Source organism: Sander vitreus, chromosome 1, assembly GCF_031162955.1.
Source record: "Sander vitreus isolate 19-12246 chromosome 1, sanVit1, whole genome shotgun sequence".
Taxonomy (NCBI): domain Eukaryota; kingdom Metazoa; phylum Chordata; class Actinopteri; order Perciformes; family Percidae; genus Sander; species Sander vitreus.
This window is the reverse complement of record NC_135855.1, coordinates 1,268,172-1,291,602: the sequence shown is the minus strand read 5'-3', so window position 1 is coordinate 1,291,602 and position 23,431 is coordinate 1,268,172. Positions and strand designations below refer to the sequence as shown.

Below are 23,431 nucleotides of genomic sequence, written 5' to 3'. Positions count from 1 at the left end.
CAGATACATGACAGGTGCATGCTGGGGGGCATGTGCCATGAAAACAGGGATGTGTTTGCTGGTTTGTTCTTGAGTATTCCCAGTGTCCTCAATCTCTCATTCAGGCAGTATTGATCCATGTGGGGTGAAGATATGTCCACAACAGAGCAGCCTCTTCTTCTATCATATGCTTTGTTAGCGAGCCTGTGGAGAGCAGCTGCTTTAATATTCAATCATTTGTTAGATGTTTTCTTTCCTAACTGCTTCTCTGTCACGCTGTATTATTCAGGGATTTTCTTACAATGTTAACATGTCTTCACATGTCAAGCTCGTCAAACACCACCATCGCCTTGAGACTGGGGAAAGGGAGCAGCAGAAATACTAAGCAGCACATAACATGTATGTACTGTGTAAAGACCGGGCTCCATGTAATTACCGAACAGACAACGCAGCAGTCACATTGTAGTAGGTAACCATGGCAATCAATATGCCTGGATTATAAAAAAGAAAAAAAAGGAGAACAAAGGAGGTGGTGCAGAAAAAAGATTAATAGACTATATGTAAGTGTCAAAGGAAGAAGCTTGGGGGATGTTATGGAAGAGACAATTCCTTATGGACTGGGAAAGGCCGCAGTGCACTGAGACATAGAACTATGAGGGGCCATCAGGGCCATTATTCACAATTACCTCACACACATACAAGTGATATGCTCTCACATACACTACTGAAATGCTTTCATATACACTACATAAAAATTATACGCTCACATACTATACTGAAACCTCACACATATACAAGTGAAATGCTCTTACACACTACTGAAACGCTCTCATACGCATTATTGAAATTCTCTCACACACTACTGAAATGCTCACATATACATTTTAGAAAGTGAAATACTAGCTTTTCAGTAGTGTATGTGAGAGAGTTTCAGTAGTTTATATGAGAGTGTTTCAATAGTGTGTGAGAGCATTTCACTTGTATGTGTGAGGTAATTGTGAATAGCGTCCATGATGGCCCCTCATATAGCACAGTGGCGATGTTACCAAATCAGAGTCAAGATTTCAGTCCAAAATGCAATGCATGCAAATTTCCAAACATTGAATAGCTGAAGAGTGTAAATACAACAAATGGTGGTCCTTTTTTAAGGATTGCAGTTAAGAGACGTCCTTGGTTGACTGACTAGACTGTCAGATCCAGTCCATCACATGGCTAACATAAACAGACACAATCAGACTCATTCTTACAGGCAGTTCTGACTCTTAAAGTCAAACTGAAATCACAGTTAGTCATTCCTTTTTGCTGTAAAAAACTATGACATTTGACTTGTTAATATTTTGGCAATGTTGGTCGATCACAATTTGATGGATAACCATGAAATTTTGTAAAGACATTCATGGTTCTGAGAGGATAAATCCTACCAACTTTGGTGATCTCTTGACTTTTTCTCTTGCGCCACCAGCAGGTTTACATTTGTGGCTTTGAGGGGTATGTCTCAAATGTTCCCCTCAGGACGAATTTTAATAACTTTGGTAATCTATTTACTTTTCATCTAGCGCCATCATGAGGTGAAAATCTCAATTTGTCAAGTACCTGCAAAACTAATCAAATTCCCATCAACCTTGGCAGTGCCTTACGTTAAAGGGGCTGTACTCGACATTCAGAACATTAATATAGCAGTAAACAACTATTATCTATGTAAAGATATAGTGGAGTAATGGCATCCTGAGCAGAAAATGAAGTCACTCTCCCTCTGTGTGTGTTGTAATCCGAGTTTCTTGTTCTTTGTTTTGATAGCCGGTCCGGCCGTGTGTGCATGTTATGGCGTTTTTCCGCTACATGGTACCTGCTCGATTAGGCATGGTACCTGCCCCGTCCTCCTTTTTCCATTGCAGATTTAGTACCGCCTCATGCATGAGGCGAGCGTGGCTGGTCGTCGTAGTGACGCCGCAGGAAACTGCCACAACCTAACGCGACACACACACAGAACGTGGAAGGTGTGTTGTTTTTGACTCTCAGCATGTGGCTGTTTGCCAGAAGACACATTTAGTTTCTAAAGAAGCTGGAGGCAGCATAAAAAACACAGCTGGCTAAACTATTTAAAAATGGTGGGTTTGTTCAGGACACCCCCGTCTGTCTCTAGCAATGATGAAGCAGTGATTAGTGACGATTCTCTCTGACCAATCAGCAGTCTGCAGGTTTTCACGTCACCTTTTGGTATCGCCTCAGCTCGCTTGGAACCTTGACGGAGGTGATACTACATAAAGTACCTGTTGGCAGATACCAGGGACTTTTATCAGAATGGAAAAACAAGAAAGGCGAGTAGAGTCGAGGCAAGTCGAGCAGGTACCATGTAATAGAAAAACACCATTAGTGCCATATGCGTCAGCTTCAGATGCCGAGAGCAGTGGCGCAACTACCCAGTGTCAGAGGGGTATGCAGCGACAATTTTGGCGCCCCCAAAAAAAAAGAAGTGCCAGACATCATCATGTATGGGTTTTAAATAATAAAGATTTGTTTTAAAGTGTATCAGCGACGTTAACGGTTGCCCTTGGCAACCAAATTGTGACAATTGGCAACCTAATCATCACCCCTGGTTGATGTGATTTGAGTGGTGGTGGCTTTCCATCTCTGTCTGCACTATTTCTTCCCCCAAAAAGGACACAGTGAATAGTTGGTCAACAGAACTTCAAACCATACTGGACATTTAGTTTTGTATGGTCTAATAGAACTCCTACCTGATGTCATCACTGCTCTCATCTCTACCTGATGTCATCGCTGACCTCATGTCTGTCTCATTCACTCCTTGCCTGTGTTCTTCTCCACTAAGACATATTGTCAAACAAACATTATGTAATATATTTTTCATTAGTTTTTCCATATCAATAATATTAAGAAATGAATCTGTTGGTATCAAGTGGCTCCCCCTAAACTTCCACCTAATGTTAGACCTACCTGTTGCCTTCCCCTGCCTTTCCTGATCCACCATCCTCACACCTGAATGAAATGAACTCACTGTTAAATATAGCAGTCTAAATTCAATTCTTAAATCAGCCTAGTGATGACATCAGATAAGACAACTAAAATACAGTAAGGTTGTGCTGCTGTTGAAATTACATTCACATTTTGTATTTTAAATATTTATATATGTTTTTCATATTAATTTATTTTTCTTCTTGTCATTTATTGTGCATGCTACCTTATATTTACCAGTTGTTATTTGACCTTAATAAAATTGAGATACAGTCAGGTCCATAAATATTGGGACATCGACACAATTCTAATCTTTTTGGCTCTATACACCACCACAATGGAGTTGAAATGAAACGAACAAGATGTGCTTTAACTGCAGACTTTCAGCTTTAATTTGAGGGTATTTACATCCAAATCAGGTGAACGGTGTAGGAATTACAACAGTTTGTATATGTGCCTCCCACTTTTTAAGGGACCAAAAGTAATGGGACAGATTAACAATCATAAATCAAACTTTCACTTTTTAATACTTGGTTGCAAATCCTTTGCATTCAATTCCAGCCTGAAGTCTGGAACGCATAGACATCACCAGACGCTGGGTTTCATCCCTGGTGATGCTCTGCCAGGCCTCTACTGCAACTGTCTTCAGTTCCTGCTTGTTCTTGGGGCATTTTCCCTTCAGTTTTGTCTTCAGCAAGTGAAATGCATGCTCAATCGGATTCAGGTCAGGTGATTGACTTGGCCATTGCATAACATTCCACTTCTTTCCCTTAAAAACTCTTTGGTTGCTTTCGCAGTATGCTTCGGGTCATTGTCCATCTGCACTGTGAAGCACCGTCCCAATGAGTTCTGAAGCATTTGGCTGAATATGAGCAGATAATATTGCTCATCTGAATGCAAAGGATTTGCAACCAAGTATTAAAAAGTGAAAGTTTGATTTATGATTGTTAATCTGTCCCATTACTTTTGGTCCCTTAAAAAGTGGGAGGCACATATACAAACTGTTGTAATTCCTACACCGTTCACCTGATTTGGATGTAAATACCCTCAAATTAAAGCTGAAAGTCTGCAGTTAAAGCACATCTTGTTCGTTTCATTTCAACTCCATTGTGGTGGTGTATAGAGCCAAAAAGATTAGAATTGTGTCGATGTCCCAATATTTATGGACCTGACTGTATGTCATGCATGGGATTGGTACCATGGTTTAACCAAAATCTAAATGTAGCTATCAGCAACATTGGTTTGCATTAAGTTAGCAAACACTAGCCAGTCTGCTAACATGAATATTTGCAAGCCTCCAAGTTTGGTAGCAAATCTATGCATGATTCCATGGTAAAGAGTTATTGCATTACTTATGTTTTCCAGATTATTGTCATTTATTGCACATGCTACCTTATATTTATCAGTTTTCAGCTCAGCAACCTTGGTTTTGCATATTGTAAGCTAGCCATAAAGCCTCTAAGCACAGACGTCACACTTTAAATCCTACCTGTTGCCTCTCACCATCCACTTATTTACAGTGGGGAGAACAAGTATTTGATACACTGCCGATTCTGCAGGTTTTCCCACTTACAAAGGATGTAGAGGTCTGTAATTTTTATCATAGGTACTCTTCAACTGTGAGAGACGGAATCTAAAAGAAAAATACAGAAAATCACATTGTATGATTTTTAAGTAATTAATTTGCATTTTATTGCATGCCATAAGTATTTGATACATCAGAAAAGCAGAACTTAATATTTGGTACAGAAACCTTTGTTTGCAATTACAGAGATCATACGTTTCCTGTAGTTCTTGACCAGGTTTGCACACACTGCAGCAGGGGATTTTGGCCCACTCCTCCATACAGACCTTCTCCAGATCCTTCAGGTTTCAGGGCTGTCGCTGGGCAATACGGACTTTCAGCTCCCTCCAAAGATTTTTCTATTGGGTTCAGGTCTGGAGACTGGCTAGGCCACTCCAGGACCTTGAGATACTTCTTACGGAGCCACTCCTTAGTAGCCCTGGCTGTGTGTTTCGGGTCGTTGTCATGCTGGAAGACCCAGCCACGACCCATCTTCAATGCTCTTACTGAGGGAAGGAGGTTGTTTGCCAAGATCTCGCGATACATGGCCCCATCCATTGCAGAAAAAGCATCCCCAAAGAATGATGTTTCCACCTCCATGCTTCACGGTTGGGATGGTGTTCTTGGGGTTGTACTCATCCTTCTTCTTCCTCCAAACACGGTGAGTGGAGTTTAGACCAAAAAGCTCTATTTTTGTCTCATCAGACCACATGGCCTTCTCCCATTCCTCCTCTAGATCATCCAGATGGTCATTGGCAAACTTCAGACGGGCCTGGACATGCGCTGGCTTGAGCAGGAGGACCTTGCGTGCGCTGCAGGATTTTAATCCATGACGGCGTAGTGTGTTACTAATGGTTTTCTTTGAGACTGTGGTCCCAGCTCTCTTCAGGTCATTGACCAGGTCCTGCCGTGTAGTTCTGGGCTGATCCCCCACCTTCCTCATGATCATTGATGCCCCACGAGGTGAGATCTTGCATGGAGCCCTAGACCGAGGGAGATTGACCGTCATCTTGAAGTTCTTCTATTTTCTAATAATTGCGCCAACAGTTGTTGCCTTCTCACCAAGCTGCAGGCCTATTGTCCTGTAGCCCATCCCTGCCTTGTGCAGGTCTACAATTTGATCCCTGATGTCCTTACACAGCTCTCTGGTCTTGGCCATTGTGGAGAGGTTGGAGTCTGTTTGATTGAGTGTGTGGACAGGTGTCTTTTATACAGGTAACAAGTTCAACAGGTGCAGTTAATACAGGTAATGAGTGGAGAACAGGAGGGCTTCTTAAAGAAAAACTAACAGGTCTGTGAGAGCCGGAATTCTTACTGGTTGGTAGGTGATCAAATACTTATGTCATGCAATAAAATGCAAATTAATTATTTAAAAATCATACAATGTGATTTTCTGGATTTTTGTTTTAGATTCTGTCTCTTACAGTTGAAGTGTACCTATGATAAAAGTTACAGACCTCTACATGCTTTGTAAGTAGGAAAACCTGCAAAATTGGCAGTGTATCAAATACTTCTTCTCCCCACTGTAACTGCTGTCGCATCCCTTGACATGTCATCTCCTTTTCCCTCTTTCTTTTTCTATTTTTAGCCCCAACAGCTGTTTTGCTTTGCTCTTTTTCCATAGACGGCAACTTACTACTCGTACGCTCGTACCTGCTCACTCAGCGCTCACGGCGCCCACCCGCTCCCCGCTCCCTCCCCTCCCCCTCCCTCTTCTATGTCAACATTCTATGATGGAATCTTATGAGACAGGGCGCCTAATCTAGCCTGTTAGTCCTCTCAAATGTTATATAATAACATTGAGGAAATGCAGAAATGATTTAGAAATGCACAACAGCAGCTACATATTGAAAATACCAAAAAATAATATATATATACATATATATATATGTATATATATATATATTTTTTTTAACCATCGCTTTGGCGCCCCCCATGGTGCTGTGCCCCTATACCCACTTTTAGCGCCACTAGCCCAGAGCCGCGAAAAAGCGTCAGTATTTGTGGAGGCAATCCCAAATCACTTTTTTTTCCAGAATATCGAGTACAGCCCCTTTAAGCGCTAATTCATTTCAATATACCAGATTTTTTTTTTCTTAAAAGAGAGCAGGACATGCAATTTACAAAACAGATCTACAGCAAAAAAAATGCAATTCATTTTCAACTGAACTTAAAATGTATCTGAATTGAAAGTTTTTGGAAGACTGGAAGAAACACAAATAGGAAGAACATGCAAACTCCACACAGAAAGCATGAAGGAGATTCAAACCCAGGACCTTCCTGATGAGGCATCATTGATAACCACTGAGCCATGTGCTGCCCAAATGATGTATTGTACAATGTTTTTTTATATTATTATTTTAGTTACATGTATTTTACAAAAGGAATAGGGAATTTTAGCGATGTTAAATGTTTAGTGCTAATGGGTTTTCACACTGTAATGGGGGCGATATAGGGTTAGCGCACAGTGAATTCCTTTAAGGTTTTTAAAATAGCAAAGAAATATCAAGTGTAATGTCTAACATCAGGCATCTGGTATGAGTTGGCCTCTAGCCAAGCTGGGGGGTAGGGTGGGTTGTTGTGCTAGCCTTGTTTGCCCTCCTTCCTCTCCTCCATCCTCTGTCCATCCCTTCCTCCCTCCATCTCCTCCACTCTGAGTGCTGCTGACAGAGACTGTACAGATCAAAGCATGCATAGAACAAACCGCAGGCCTTCTCACCCTGCAAGAGGTAAACATCGACACCGTGAGGAGCAGCAACTAGCCACATGGTAGCCAACAATACTGTATTTTTATTTTCTTTTGTTCCTCTCATAATAATAATAATAACTATTAATAACTATTAAATAAAAAGCAAACTGAGGAATCCACAAGGACTCTTACAGAATAACATGAACTACAGTTGTGCTTTGACTTATTGATGCATCAGCTCTTTAAGCCTTAATGTGATGGTGATTTTACTAGTATACATTATCATATAATAATTTAATGTCTTACCCAGCTGTACAATTTGCAATTGTGAACCGCAATAACAGGAGATGCACAGAAATGGAATTTCAGGCTCGATAACAATGACCGATAATAAATATGTAATAAATAAATACAGATACAATACCAATAAGAGGAAAATAAAGGGTAACTTTTTAGATTGACCAGTGCATTTTTTCACTGGCTGTATCATTTTTGTAAATAAATTGTTGTTAACCAGCCATTGAATGTTATTTGCAAGTTTTGGGAGTCTGGTATTACTTGCTGTGTCCGTTCACGGTCACAGAGGAACCAGAGCTTTTGTAAGAAAAGACTCCACATTATCAGATGTAATTACTGGCTGCAATTCTATTATTAAAAAAACATTTTTACATTTATATTCTTATTTTAGTAATAATTAGGGCTGTCAAAATAACGCGTTAATTTTGATTAATTAATCTGAGAAAAAATAACGCGTTAAAAAAAATAACGCGTTAAAAAAAAATAAAATTCCATATTGAAGTTTGACCCGGAGCCGTTCTAGCATCATTGGACTGTAAAATGAAGGAGGGAGACGAGAATGTTCTGCCTGGATTATTAATTGGAACATTTACTTGTAAAAATCTTCTTCCTGCCAACCCTGGCTACCGAAATCTGGTTCCACTGATATGTCTGCTCTTCTCTCTGATGCTCTGAAGGCGATACAGGCAACACAAACACGGCTGCACGTGACGCTAGTTAACACTATACTCGACAGCAGCTAACATTAGCCTACCGCTAGCTAGTTAACACTATACTCAACAGCAGCTAACGTTAGCCTACCGCTAGCTAGTTAACACTATACTCAACAGCAGCTAACGTTAGCCTACCGCTAGCTAGTTAACACTATACTCAACAGCAGCTAACGTTAGCCTACCGCTAGCTAGTTAACACTATACTCGACAGCAGCTAACGTTAGCCTACCGCTAGCTAGTAGCTGGATTAAACACAGTTAAAATGCTGACAGCTAACACTAAACGGTGTAAAGTGTGACTGTGTTTTACTGTAGAGGATTCAACACCGGGATGTAACAATCTGCAGCTGCCGTCGGAGAAACAACACAGACGGTGTGTTCAATGAAACTGGTAAACTACAGACTCGTGGTGCATTTGAAGTTATTGTAAATGTCCTTTTCCCATCTGGTGGTTGTTTTTGGCGTTCAACAGCAATTTACTAGTGAAATAAGTTATTGTTATAGTTATACATTATTATTAAATCATTTCATTTTGACCATATGGCCTTGGCAATAAACAAGCCGTTCTTTAATGTCACCAACTGTTGTTTAGTACCCTTTTTTTTTCTTTTCTTTTTTTACTTTCTTAAAAAGTATCGGTTCAGGCACCGTTAATTATGTATGCGATTAATTTCGATTAATTAATCACAGAGTATGTAATTAATTAGATTACATTTTTTAATCGATTGACAGCCCTAGTAATAATGGGAGTCTCTGTCTCATTATCTCCATCTCTTAGATGGAGCTGTGCTAGCAGGTCGCTGGGCGATGAGACAAACAGGAATGGCACATAGCCTCAGTGCCTGTCTCTGTACTGTTGCCTTGGCAACTTTGGCAGACAGTCTGTGATGTGGGTTATGTCGACCTTTTGGTTTCTGCTGTATAAGTATAACTGCAGTCCTCAGCTGTTGACCACTGAACACTTACTGAAGTTGGGAATAAAGTGCTTTGCTCAAGGGCACTTTGGTGAGAAAGGGTAGGATATGGCCCACAATTCCCCGTCAACCCCAACAATACAGGAAATATTGACTCTCAAATTATACTGCAGCAATCTTGTGTTCACAAGACTGCTTTTCTAACTTTAAAAACACAGTCCTTTTGTTGCGTAATACCCATGGCACATATAAGCCACTGAATACTTAGCAACATGGTAGTGAATGACACCATTCAGCAAGGAAGAGCATCAAACAGCACAAGTATTGATGGACGCATGCATCCCAACACACATAACCAACATGTTTAACAGCCAGGGATATTTCCATCCACTGGCCAAACTCATTATCTGAGCAGGACAAAACTGTCAATACTGCACACGTTGCTGGACCTGTCTAATCTACTATTGACATAAAGTAATAGAGTATCTATTGTCTTCTTTTTTTAACCAAGAAGAAATTGTGTGCACTTGCCCATGGACAGCTAGAATGCATTTCTTTTAAATTAGATCAGCAAAAATGTGCATTGCAGTGACACCAAGACACATCAATGTATGTTTATTTAAAGGTCCAATGTGTGGGAATTTCTCCTCGAGCGTTGAGATCATATACCACAATCAACTCTCTCGCACCACGCAGTTCAAAGTACGCATTACAGCTACGGTAGCTTTCACGCTTCAAAAAGCCGGTCTCTTGCTCTTTTAAATCTCCTTTTTCTTTTTCTGGGCGAAGAAGAAGACTCCTGTTCCTGAAATTTGGATTTTGAATACGTGTGATCCTCCATGTTTCCTTCTTCAAACTCGCCGGGGCCGGGAAGCTACGATACCCGTTAGCAGCATTAGCAGCACCTGTGAGTTTATCATGTGACAGAGAAAACGTGAAAGGTGGAGCAGTATGTCCTGGATGTCCCTTACCGGCTAACGTATTTCAAGATGGAGCATGAATATGGAGCGTCTACCCCAGTTCATGTAAACGCAAATGTAAAATTTCAAGCCAAAAGGTAAATATTCATGAAAAAGGACAAGTTTGTGAACGGGCAACAGAGATTTTGATAATGAACAACTAAACACGTTACACACTGGACCTTTAAGATATACTCACTCACACACACACACAAACACACACACACACACACAGACAATATGTCTTGATGAGATCATGAAAGATTCAGTTTTTTTTTAAATTGAACGTTAACTTTAATTGTAAAGGAATTCCTCCTATCAACCATCTATGTGTCTTACATTTCTAGTTTGTGTAACATTAACAGAAGAAAATCTGAGTAGCTGGCATGAGCAACGGGACACTGACTGATAAGTGATAACTGGCAAGTTGACTGTGGTAACACCACAGCAGTTAGTTTAGAGAGTACAGATCTATTAATTATATACTCCTTGGATTTAAGATAATCCACAGTGACCCTGCAAGGAGGAACTTTTTTAGACTTTTCCTTCACCTCAGACACCTTTGAGGCTGGTAGGGATTCAGTGATTAAGGAGCACATCAGAAGCAGAGACACTGGCATGAAGGCTTAGTTGGGGTCAATATTATTAGTGTGAGAGCCAGCCCTAGCTGGCCACAGCTAACCACTATTATTCAGCCATTTTTTGCGTCTATCTACTTCTGACTTCTTGCTGTCTGTTCGTTTAAACATCAAAATGTTCATCTTCCTCGGGAGATGTAAGCTATGACTTTCCTTATTCTAACCTGTTTCAGTGATTTTATATAATTGTTTAAAATGTTCAAATTTATAGTGACAGTCTATCAGAGTTATAGCGAATAGCTTGGGAAACCGATGGTCGCTGTATACTACTATCCCTGTATGGATGTGATATGATTTCTATCTTTGTTGTCGCTCTGGCTCAGGTTAAACTCTTTGTGAAACATGAACAAACACAAACAATGAACGCCCCAGAACGTTCTTTTATTCTCCAGTTTGACAGTCAGTTATAACGGAAAAAGAACATAAATAAACGTTAACGTAGACTTTCTTTAGGGCTTTATAAACGTGGTATCGGATCAGTGTATTAACTCCAGTACTTCCCGATACCGATACCAGCGTTTTAGGCAGTATCGGAGCCGATACCGATACTGGTATTGGTATCAGCTCATCTCTACTTATTACCACTGTATGCAGTGGTATTTTTTGAATTAATAAGTTAATCTGTTGGTAACAGTCAGCGTTCCCTGTTAGATTACAAGGTTCAGGTTTTCATACCTGATCATTGCTCCTCATAACAATATAATTGGTCTTAAAAAGAATGTTGCTGTAAAATGTTATAATCATGTACCCTCATTCATTGAGCAGCTGGTGCAGCAACAGCTAACAGCTTCCAGCGCTCACATGCATTTTCTAGAGAAAATGCACACTGTAGTTACATAAAGAGTTGTATGTCTACAATTGATTTTAAATGGTAGATGTCTTATATTGAAATGGAATTCTTCCTTTATAGTTTATACTGAGCATTCCTCACTCAGTGACCAGCACGAACCATTTCAGCAAATGACATCGTAGGAACGGTTTTATTGTTGAACACATTGTGATGTGCAGTGCAAAAGCATTAAACATGCAAAGTAAAAGTAAAATCTAGTCATCGCTCATGATATCTCAAACCATCTGATGTAACTCTGGTATCTCTTTCATTTGTATCTATCCATCTCACTGCACATTAACTAGAGGCTAAAACCTGCCTTAGCTCCCAACCCCTGCTTTCTCTTTTACGTACTTTGCTGCATGTGCACCTGTCAATAACCACGTGTTTAACTTATCATGACAAAATAAGATTCAGTGAAGATTATATCATTAATACGATTTTGGTGAATATAATAATGTAATCTTGTTATTCTAAAATGAACCTCTGTGTTAATTAAGGACAGTTGATAATTTAGTGCACAATCAAAGGATTAAATGTCACAGTCATGTTTCAATTATGCCGACATAATCATCCCATTTACTTTGATAGACATGATTGTACAGATTTTATTATGCCATTAGCCTTTGATTCTTATTACTTCCAGTTAACTGGAATGTGAGTCAGTCAAATGCTAGTTGTTGTTTAGTTCAGGGTTCAAGGATCTTTGTTTTCTGTTTTTTTATTGCCAGGCCAGGACTGGTTCTAAATACTATTCTTCATTGATTATTAGTTGTAAATTTCAGCTTAGCCAAAGCCTGTGTTGTTTTGGATGTCGCAATCAATATTGTTTTCAACATCATTTATTTTACCGCACCCGTACACTTCATCTTCTGGTGTGGAAGGACCGACATCAGGTTAAATTTAGAGTGTAATGGCATTTGCACCCAGCGCCATGTTCAACAGCCTTTGAGAACATTCCAAATTTGATTTCAATTACAGTATATTAGAGCCTTATGGGTGCGTCAGGCCGAGGTCAGGGGCCAAACCTACACCATTAAAGAAATAGTTTACCATTTTGGGGAGTAAGCTTATTTACTTTCAAGCTGAGAGTTAGGTAAAAAGATAAGATACCACTTTTGTGCTCTAAATATGGAGATAACGCCAGCGTGCGATTAGCTTAATTTAGCAACAAGACTGAAAACTAGACTTGCTCTATCCAAAATCAAAAAAGAATGTTTGTTTAATCTGTACATAAATAGAAATGTAAAAATAAATGACAAGTTGTGGTTCGATGGAGAGTCACGTGTTGTAGCTAAGCTAGCTGCTGGACTCTGCTTCTAGTCTTTATGCTAATGTAAGCTAATTGCCTGCTCAAGCATCTTATTTAGTGTCTCAATCACCTCATCCTACTCTCAGCAAAAAAGCCATTAACCGTTACTCACAAAATGTTGAACTATTTCTTCAAGCGCATCAGTTAGCGACTGTCACCGTTTATGACGTCTTGAAATCAAGGCAAAGTTTGTAGTCTGTGATTCTGAATTAGTTTAAATATGTTGCTTGTTTCCTTCCTATATGTTGTTGAAAAGGTTATTCCCTCAGCAATCACAAGTTATTTATCACATCATAATTGGCTTTGGGGGTGTTTGACTAAGCTTTTAACCAGGAAGGAACACATTGTATGTCACGGTTGAGCTGACAACAGTGCTTTCAGTCAGCAGTGATGAATCAGTCATTGACACGAGTGATCCAGTATGATCTGTTTGTTGATGTACTGACCACCTCTAAACAATAACTACCATAAACGTACACTTGACAACAAGCTCATATGCTTTAGTTTTACAGTAGCTTAATGCTACTCACCTATATACAGCGAGGAGTCCTTCCTGTGGACATGGTCATCGATGTAGGACACTCCCAGAGGCTGGACCGGTGTGGCTCCGATGCCGAGCAGAACCTGGGCTCCGATCAGCAGAAGGTACATCATGTTGGTGTTTGCTCTGTTGCCACATTTAAACCCAGAGTCTCGGTTTTCTGACCTGGTGGTGTTGGAGCAGACGTCCCTGCCGTCCTCGGCGTGCCACGAGTCCCCGGCCTCGTACTCATACTGATGAGTCAGGAACTCCGGCAGGGCTGACAGCAGTGCCCCCAACGCCATGACAATCCCGCCGCAGCCAATCAGTCTGGGTCTGTGGGCCTTGGCGCCAAAGTAGCTGACAAACAGGATAAGGGCCAGGTTGCCGATTTCGAAGCTGCTGGCAATGACACCCACATCTGCACTCTGGAGGTTGAAGCGTCTCTCCAGAGTGGTCAGAACACTTACCTGGCAGAGAGAGAGAGAGAGAGCAAGTGTTCTAACAACTAGCAGCCATTCAGGACCGCCAATGACATCACGCCAACCAACTAACTTTTTAATGCAGCTTTATACACTTGATTGAGCAATTAATAATGTATTGTTTCTACACTATTATTTACTGTACCAACTAGGGCTGGGCAATATATTGATACCATATCAATATCATGATATGAGACTAGATATCGTTATAGATTTGGATATCGTCATATCGTTCTATGGTAAGTTTAGTCTTTTCCTGGTTTTAAAGGCTAAATTACAGTAAAGTGATGTACGTTTCTGAACTTACCATACTGTTATAGCTGTATTATTATTTGCCTTAAACCACTAAGTCATTACATCCACATTATTGATGGTTATTTATCTAAAATCTAAATGTGAAGACATTTTGTTAAAGCACCAATTGTCAACCCTACAATATTGTCGTAATATTGACATTGAGGTATTTGGTCAAGAATATTGTGATATGTGAGTTTCTCCATATCGCCCAGCCCTAGTACCAACCTGTCAGAAGAAGTATAACATATTATATGTATGTTGCGCTCCATTTAAATGTTTGTGTCAAACAAAAAGAGGGCATTAAACGCAGGCATGAAACAGCCATCTGTCACTCAAACCAACAACAGCAAACCTGTTGATGACACACAGTAGCTGAGCTGCTTTGTTTCCAACATCTTCATCCCCACTCCTCCTCCACCCAAAACAACCCTAAGGCTAGCCTGATGCCAACCTGGGAAAAAGGGATATGTGCATGTGTGTGGCTTTAGGCAAGAAACCTCATGCAGCTGTTATGAAATTAACTATTACTAATTATGAAACGGACACAAACACATTGTACCAGCTGTGTTCTGGGTGTGTATAAGTGATGAAGTGGCCAGATCATCTACAGAACTGACGATAAATGGTTGGTTGGGAGTTAATACGTCTACAGCAAAAGGTTCAGTATAGGCCCCAAGACTTTATAAAGCAATTCCAGATAAAAAGGAGAATTTAACCATTACTATGTATAATATCCATTCATTGTTTTTCTGTATTGCTTATCCTGTTTCTTATGTCAAACCATTGCAAAATCAGACAATTTCTTGCTGTCTTTTTATCACCAAGAAGGGCTGCAACTATTATTTTCATTAAAAAATGTATCTGCCGATTAACAGATAAATTGTTTCTTTTTTTAAACGTCACATTTCCTTTCTTCCTATTCTTTTTTATTTACAGTCCAGAATCAGCCACAAACATATTCAATGTACTACCACATGAAACAGAAAAGCTTTGAATCCTAACAATTGAGAGGTTGGAACAAAGCAATGTTTGGCATTTCTGCTTGAAAAATGATTTCACTTTACTACGATCTTACGATCTTACGAGCTTACTTCTGATACTCACATATACTTGATGCCACCCCTGCATATATCAGTGCCCTACCTGGGGCACCCCATTAAAAAAAAAGTCTGCACACGCCACTGGCTGGATGGTCACAGAGTCTAAACAACGGAGTGAAGATTTATTCTTGCGGTCCTACAAGATTTATGTATGGCCTCATATTGGCTGCTGATGAAGAACAGCCGATCCAATCCACTCAAATGTTGACGGACAATACAAATTGTTGTAGATCTTTAAGGGGCTGACACACCAGGCAGACAGCAAAGAACTAGTTGCAGCGCAAGCCGACTGTGGAGTCTCCTTACGTCGCCTGTGTCTTGGCCAAAAAGTTGCACTTAAACACACCGTAAAGACTACAGCTACTACGTACGTTCTGCTCTTCAGGCTCCTGTATTATATTCATCATACAAAAAGGGAAACCGGATATTCAAACCTTTGCTCTGATACATACAACAAAACAGTGTTTGCCTGAATCAGCCAGTGGCAGCACAGTGCCTACGGTCCCTCTGCTTCACTAGCAAACTTTGCAACTTTGGAAAGAAATTAGACCGACCATCTCCTTGGTTTTTTCAGCACCTTTAGAGAACATTGAAATTTTGATGAATATAGACTAAGCCATAAAAAGTTGCTATGCAGGTGCTGCTGTGCTGACAGTGATGATCTTCAGTCATTATAGCATTGTTGTCTTCCAAAGTTTTACTGTAATATATTTGCAAAAAACAATGTGCTATTTAAAAAAATAAGGGAGAATAAACGCACAATGTGAACCAAGAAAGGTGCTGAATTAAAAAGAGACAGAATAAAATATGACGACAAACAATATTTTTTACAGTGCTTTTAGCCGCAGCAGGATTTGCTAAAGGTGCACTTTTGGTTTGGGATGCTGGTTTAAAGGAGGAAGATCCACTGCAGTCTTCAAGGTAAACACTAATGCACTTAAAATTTGCAACTGGTGCAAAACACATTAAAACCAACTCAGTTGTGTTTCTGCCAAGCTGCAGTATTCACCAAACACCAATCATCATGAAAGACAACAAAGCATTTTCAACAGCTCTAGTGGGAAATGTGGCGGTGTACATGACTTCATCCTTGAGATCTTCTCATGGTGTTACAATACAATTGAGGACTTTTGTTGTTTTTCTCATCCAAACCAGCAAGCAAAAGCTTGTCCCTCATGAAGAATAAAATGAAGCTAAAGAAACTATTAATTATTCATAGTATCAGTACTGTGCTGACACATTTCAGGGGCTTTGGCTTTGATCAGGCAAATGATAATACTGATTCAATTGTCATCTTTCATATTTATACAGATTTACAGTAAGTGGTTGGGCCAACTCTGACTAATGTAGGTAGACCACACAAATGCATTAACAACTGATGTGGTTGGCTTTGGCTTTGAATAGAGCGTATCTCTCATGATGTTGACATCAATCTAAAGATATCAATGCAGCACATATTGGGAATGCAGTATTAATGAGCAGATACTGAAGAGAGGCTTTTGTGAAAATACAATTTAAGCTATTGTCGCTTCTGTTGTGTTGATCACGTCATCTCCTAGGCCTCGCCTCCAGTGTCAAAGGCCCCCTGCATTACTGAGGCATACGGGTGCAGAATGTAGCAGAGCCGGCAGGTTGACTGGACCTTCTGACCATGGTTTCGTAACCTGCTCTCATCCATATACGCATATCAAATTCTCCAATAACAACGTGGAGCCTACGGCCGCTGTGACGCGCTTTGTGTCATGCAGATGGTGCATAGGCCTGATAGATAATACGCAGCAAGCCATCAATCAGTGAAAGCACCGCGTCCCATGGTTGCTGGAGGATGTGATTATTACAGTATTATGTGATCAGAATAATGTGATTATTAACCGCATCAGCGGAAGCACCGCATCGTTACTCACTGTCTGCCTGTGCCGGTGTGTTTGAATGAAGGGCGCTGCGTTAACCCCATGTTATATACTGGAATACGACGTTCCACTCAGAGCAACATTGTGTCCATGGTGGCTGACTGTTGTGTAGAAACTCACCAAATAGGCGCCCACGGTGCCCTGTGCCAACATGAGCGCACATTCCGACACCAGGAAAATCTTTATGTTGGAAAAACACGAGGTCTTCTTCTGGTTGTCATCCTGCTCCGGGTCGTCGGTGCTGCTCCGCTCGGTGCAGATCTGATTTTTAACCTGCATCCTTCGGCTCAGGCTCCGGTCGGCTTGGACGGCATGAAACTGAACGGCTCCGGTCCGGCGGAGAGCATCTGGTTCTAATGACGAGCTGCACTGCAGAAGAAGTGCAAATCTCTTGTCAATAGTCCGTCTAGGCTGAAACATACAGCGAGAAATACTGCTGTCCACTCAGCATTACGCACAGTCCGTCAGCGACCTCTCTTCACCGCCTGTCCAGCCAGTGCGTATCGGCTACATCACATTTAAATACGTAGGCTACGTATGTATATGTAGGCTACGACGGCTTCTAGCGTAGAACTACAGGTCGCCGTTTCCCCACATCCGGGATGTTACATCTCTACCCAGGACCGGTACCGACTGGATTTGGTTTCTCAGCTCGGTTCCGAACCGCAGCTCTGCGTCCTTCAGGCGGTGTTTTGATGCTCCTCCTCCTATCCATAGACCAAAGCACCACAAGGGAGGTGTAGTTTCTCCGTCTCTACCTCTCCGTTCCTCCCCCTCTCCGTCAACGTGTTTTCCCCACATCATCATCATCATCATCATCATTTACCTGTGCAGACTTTCAGCTTAATCATTGCCACAAGAAAGGCAACATTTCATCAGAACACTGACAAAACTAACGACACAGCACATGTTAACTTGTCCATAGAAAATGTTGTGTTCTCATATTACTCTGCAGATTATTACTGCTACAATAAACCCATATCATTGTAAGATGGGTTCACATTTAAAAGTGTAGATCTTACCAAATGACCATTTTTTAATGTAACTTGGTTCCGTTTTCAAGTGTAGGTCAGACACCATCCACCATCTTTGTAGGACTTCAGAGCAGTATTTCTATCTAGCTTTCAGAATGTGTTCCGGGCCACTAAATTCATACCACTTAATGACACTGACTGTAATCCAGCCTCCTGCTGCACAACTGACCTGCTTTCTATTTTATTTTCACTACAATTTCATTTACCAGAAGACACCCCAGTAAGAGAAGTGTCTCTGATTCGTCATTAACGTCTGGTGAGGTGCAGTGAGGCACTGAACCCCAGCGCTTCCCTAATGGAGCTGCCAGGAGTAGTGGACAAAGGTTGCATATAGTGTGAATGTATAGCAAAGTTACTGTGACGATGAGAGATGAAGATGCTCAGTCACCAAGGCCACAAGAAGTCAGAGGCGACTGTATTTGCTAATAGTAGGGTGAAATGTTTTTAGTATGACCAAGGAGATCAGACAGAGAAGTCAGAAAGGTGGATGGATGGAACTACTGCTCTATTACTGCACTATAAGCTTCATTATTAGTCTGTTTACACCAAATGCTGCAGTATTATTTTAGTTACAAAATGTTTGATTTTAGAATCTCATTTTCAAATACCTTAATCCTAAATATCTGGAATAACATAATAAGCTTCATTTCCAAGGTTCAATATTTAAATGTGTCTCTATTTCACCTGGTTTGTGTCATGTCTATGTAGAATTTGAATCACTGAACTCAAAATCATATTGCAAATCTATTTGAAAGCATCACTTTACTGTTACATCTTTCAATGTAAAGCACTTTGAGTTTACATGTAACAAAAGGTGCTTTTTTAAATAAAATTGTCATTGCCATCTTCATGCATGGCTGAAGTATACTCAGCTGGCTTCAGGATGGTGAAAAATTCAACACTTGCCACACAAGGACTCTATTACACACATCAGCAGCCCACTGCATTGTGATCCTGTAACTGTTCTACATGAAAACATGCAAGGTGAAGCACTGTGGTGTCACTGTGGACAAATGCTGAGGGACCATTATAATCTGCACCATTTTTATTTTATGTTCGATGTGTAGGCTACTTTAAGCTGCTTTATTTTGACACTTGGTGGTACGAGTCTCTACCCTAGAGTGATTAAATGATGAGTAGGTGGTGTTTATCTTGTTAAAGGGCATACAACTACAATATACTTAATAGCTGTTACATTTGATTATGTTACATAAAATGATTACATTTCACTGGAATTGCACCCTGTAAGATTTCATGTGACAAATAAAAACTGTGACCTTTGTAACCATGAAGCCACCATGCCTGTGTTGGCAAAAAAGGTTTTGTCTACTTAATGAATTGACTGTGCTTCCTTAACTCTGGCAAAAAAAAACTACAAAAAAACTACAACAGCAAAAAATCCCATGAATGGCATTGCTGGTGAAATGCAAGCTATCCAGTCAAACAGATGTAGGCTGTTTTCATGTTATTGTAAAACAGCTAAACTTAACTGTCGTGCGAGCAGTCGACATGTGGCAGTTTCGTCGGATATCATACGAACCTGTTCATGAGAATGCATTGCAAAATGTAGTGCTGTTTAAAGTTAATGCCTCCTGGAAATCTGGATGTGATGGTTGAATTAGACCAGTCACATCCCCAAAAGGGCTCCCGTCAGCTGTACTATGATTTTGAGTTTTATGCTACCAAAGTGAATATACACTGGCTCTGTTATGATTTATTCATGTTTTGCCTGGTATAAAAATACAAACATTCACTTTGAATCCCAGCACCAATATTCTTTTCTTTTTTTCAATAAAAAGTCATCAAGCGTTTGTCCTGTTTGTATCAGGAGTTCATCCAGCCTGAAGTTCATCATGCAGAAGAACAAAAATGAGAGCAGAGTGGCAGGACAGAGTGCCACAGAGACAGCAATAAAAACCCAAGGCAAAAAAACTCTCCATTATAACCGTGAAATAAGAAAGCGCTGAGTGCCAAGGTCACTCACCACTCTCCCCACAGCTTTTGGCTTACAATATTCCTCGGACCATTCAGATGCTCTATCAGGACCAATTCAATAGCATCTGAAGCAGCACAATCTATCAGGCAAACTGTGGACTCAGCAGGAAGAGCATCCATTTCTCATGGAGTCACTCAGAGTATCGGGGGTGATTTAAGATCAACCACAGTGCCTGCTGATGCAGTGCAAGCCAACTGAAGACATTATTTTAGGATGCCTCTTAATCACAAGGTCCAAAAAGAAGAATGCCTTTATGGGTTTATCCTGTAACCAACAAATAAATTACAAGAACACAAACGCAAATGATGTCAGAGTTTATATTTAATGCTTAAACCTTTGGTGTTCGTTGTACATTATGCCAATGTAACCTGAGAGGTACTACTTCAAAATAGTAATAACAGTATAAGTAATACATAGGAACAAATCATAAGATGTAAAAGCACATACATTAAAGCGTGGTTGTTTTTCAGTGAATTTGAAAGGTGCACATTAATAAATTCTGGAATGTGGAAAAAAAAATAATTCATGTTTCATAACCATTTGGCCACTAAGCACATTTGCCATCACTTTTCATGTGGTCTTTTTTAAGCACCTGAAAAGAGATAGCCAACCAACTCATGTTGGTGATGAAGCGACTTAAGTTCATTCTACTCTGGACATTTAAATCATTAAAAGCATCATTAAAATGACTTGCATGAGTTAATATTTAATTAGGTAGATTTCAGATTTAAAACAGATTGTGAACACTAAACCAGCTTTTATAACCAGTATTAAATTAAACCATTAAACACTATGAAATAATATCTAAGACAGAGCTCCGTACAGAGCAGAGCTTATTAGAGGGTCTTATTTATTGTTATCTGGGAACGATAAATGTGTTTACATAATTTTGTGTCAATCCATCAAGTAGATGAGATATTTTACAGGATGAGGGAAAGCTTTGACCTGCAAGTAGAGCTACATGGCAGGGGAGGGGATCACCACATTTAATAGGAATTATCCTCTTGGGACCACGAATGTCCGTACAAACTTCAATGGCAATAATTCAATTGCTATTGAAGTATTTCAGTCTGGACCAAAGTTAGCAATATTGACAGAGTCACGCTACTAGCATCCATTCAGTGCACAATTAAAGCATGGCTGATGTTAAATGGGTTTCATTTTACTTCATAATCCTATACTAAAGCTTGCACCCTGTGTGACAGTTGATGGGAAATTGACAAGCTAAAGTAAGGGAGCGTCTCAAAAGTGCATGCATAATTGCCAAGCGAGCTATTCAGATTTTGTCGTTATTTTATAGACACTTGAGACAAGCTGTTTTTACACCACAGTTAAAGATACAGAGATAGTAGCCTTTCTTTACCCCAATTAAATAATCCATTTAAATCCATACCATCCAAATCTAAACCATCAAACCAAACATCATAAAAATATCTGGAGAAAGACACTAGTAATGACCAGAGTTTATTAGATGTTTGAAAACGTCTAATAAACTCTGCTCAGTACAAAAAACATGCTCTCAGGATGACAACAACATATTGTAACACAATAATGTTATACAATACGTACATATAATGCTCAAAATATAATAATGTCAATAATTCTTAGAAACACTATCATAAGATGTAAAAACACAATATTTTTAGACATTTAGCACTGCAATATACATTTTCACATCTGTGGGCGTTTTAACACCAGGGGTCCGTTTCAGGAAGGAGGTTTAACAAACTCTGAGTCTAACCCTGATGTCTGAGTTGATTTACCCTGAGATGGAAACTCTGAGTTTTCGGTTCCAGAACAGCTGATATGTACGGTGGCCCTGAAGTGCAAATCACAACAGCAAATAGAAAAACGCAACAGCAAATCATAAAACACAACGGCAAATAGGACAACACGACAGCAAAATAGGAAAACATGACAGCAAATATGAAAACACTTCAACAAATCATAAAACACAACGGCAAATAGGAAAACACGACAGATAATAGGAAAACATGACAGTAAATAGGAAAACACGACAGATAATAGGAAAACATGACAGCAAATAGGAAAACACGACAGATAATAGGAAAACATGACAGCAAATAGGAAAAATGAATCATGGGTTTCATTTTACTTCATAATCCTATACTAAAGCTTGCACCCTGTGTGACAGTTGATGGGAAATTGACAAGCTGAAGTAAGGGAGCGTCTCAAAAGTGCATGCATAATTGCCAAGCGAGCTATTCAGATTTTGTCATTATTTTATAGACACTTGAGACAAGCTGTTTTTACACCACAGTTAAAGATACAGAGATAGTAGCCTTTCTTTACCCCAATTAAATAATCCATTTAAATAGGAAAACACGACAGCAAATAGGAAAACACAACGGCAAATAGGAAAACACGACAGATAATAGGAAAACATGACAGCAAATAGGAAAACACGACAGCAAATATGAAAACACGACAGCATTATCTTCTACCGGAAAAGGTAGGGCCTATCTAGCAGAGGACGGACCCTCCTGATTGGACAGACGGACTGTCTGTCTTTTAACAGGAAGGAGAGGTGAAAAACACGGAAATGCGCCTACTTTTAACAGAGAGACAGTCCGTCTGTCCAATCAGGAGGCTCCGTCCTCTGCTAGATAGGCCCTACCTTTTCCGGTAGAAGATAATGCCGTTTTGTTTTCCTATTTGCTGTCGTATTTTCCTATTTGCTGTCGTGTTTTCATATTTGCTGTCGTGTTTTCCTATTTGCTGTCGTGTTTTCATATTTGCTGTCGTGTTTTCCTATTTGCTGTCGTGTTTTCATATTTGCTGTCGTGTTTTTAATATTTGCTGTCGTGGTTTTTCCTATTTGTTTTCATATTTGTTGTCGTGTTTTCATATTTGCTGTCGTGTTTTCCTATTTGTTGTCGTGTTTTCATATTTGCTGTCGTGTTTTCATATTTGCTGTTGTGTTTTCCTATTTGCTGTCGTGTTTTCCTATTTGTTTTCCTATTTGCTGTCGTGTTTTCCTATTTGCTGTCGTGTTTTCATATTTGCTGTCGTGTTTTCATATTTGCTGTCGTGTTTTCATATTTGCTGTCGTGTTTTCATATTTGCTGTCGTGTTTTCGTATTTGCCGTTGTGTTTTATGATTTGCTGTTGCGTTTTTCTATTTGCTGTTGTGATTTGCACTTCAGGGCCACCGTAGCTATGAGTTGGTTCAATCAACTCCGAGTATGTTCACGCCCATGCACCA

At 40.0% G+C, this 23,431-nt stretch overlaps 1 protein-coding gene across 1 annotated transcript in view; it reads right to left on the bottom strand.

The window, feature by feature from the left end:
- The window catches only part of LOC144521811 (solute carrier organic anion transporter family member 3A1-like), a 35,379-nt gene extending 17,784 nt beyond the window's left edge, over positions 1–17,595 (bottom strand). The window contains exons 1-2 of the mRNA XM_078256434.1: positions 17,296–17,595; positions 13,397–13,856 (exon numbers count right to left, since the gene is read on the bottom strand). Coding sequence (XP_078112560.1) covers positions 13,397–13,856; positions 17,296–17,595 — 760 coding nt within the window. The remainder of the gene's footprint in view (positions 1–13,396; positions 13,857–17,295) is intronic.
- Between the last annotated feature and the right edge of the window lie 5,836 nt (positions 17,596–23,431).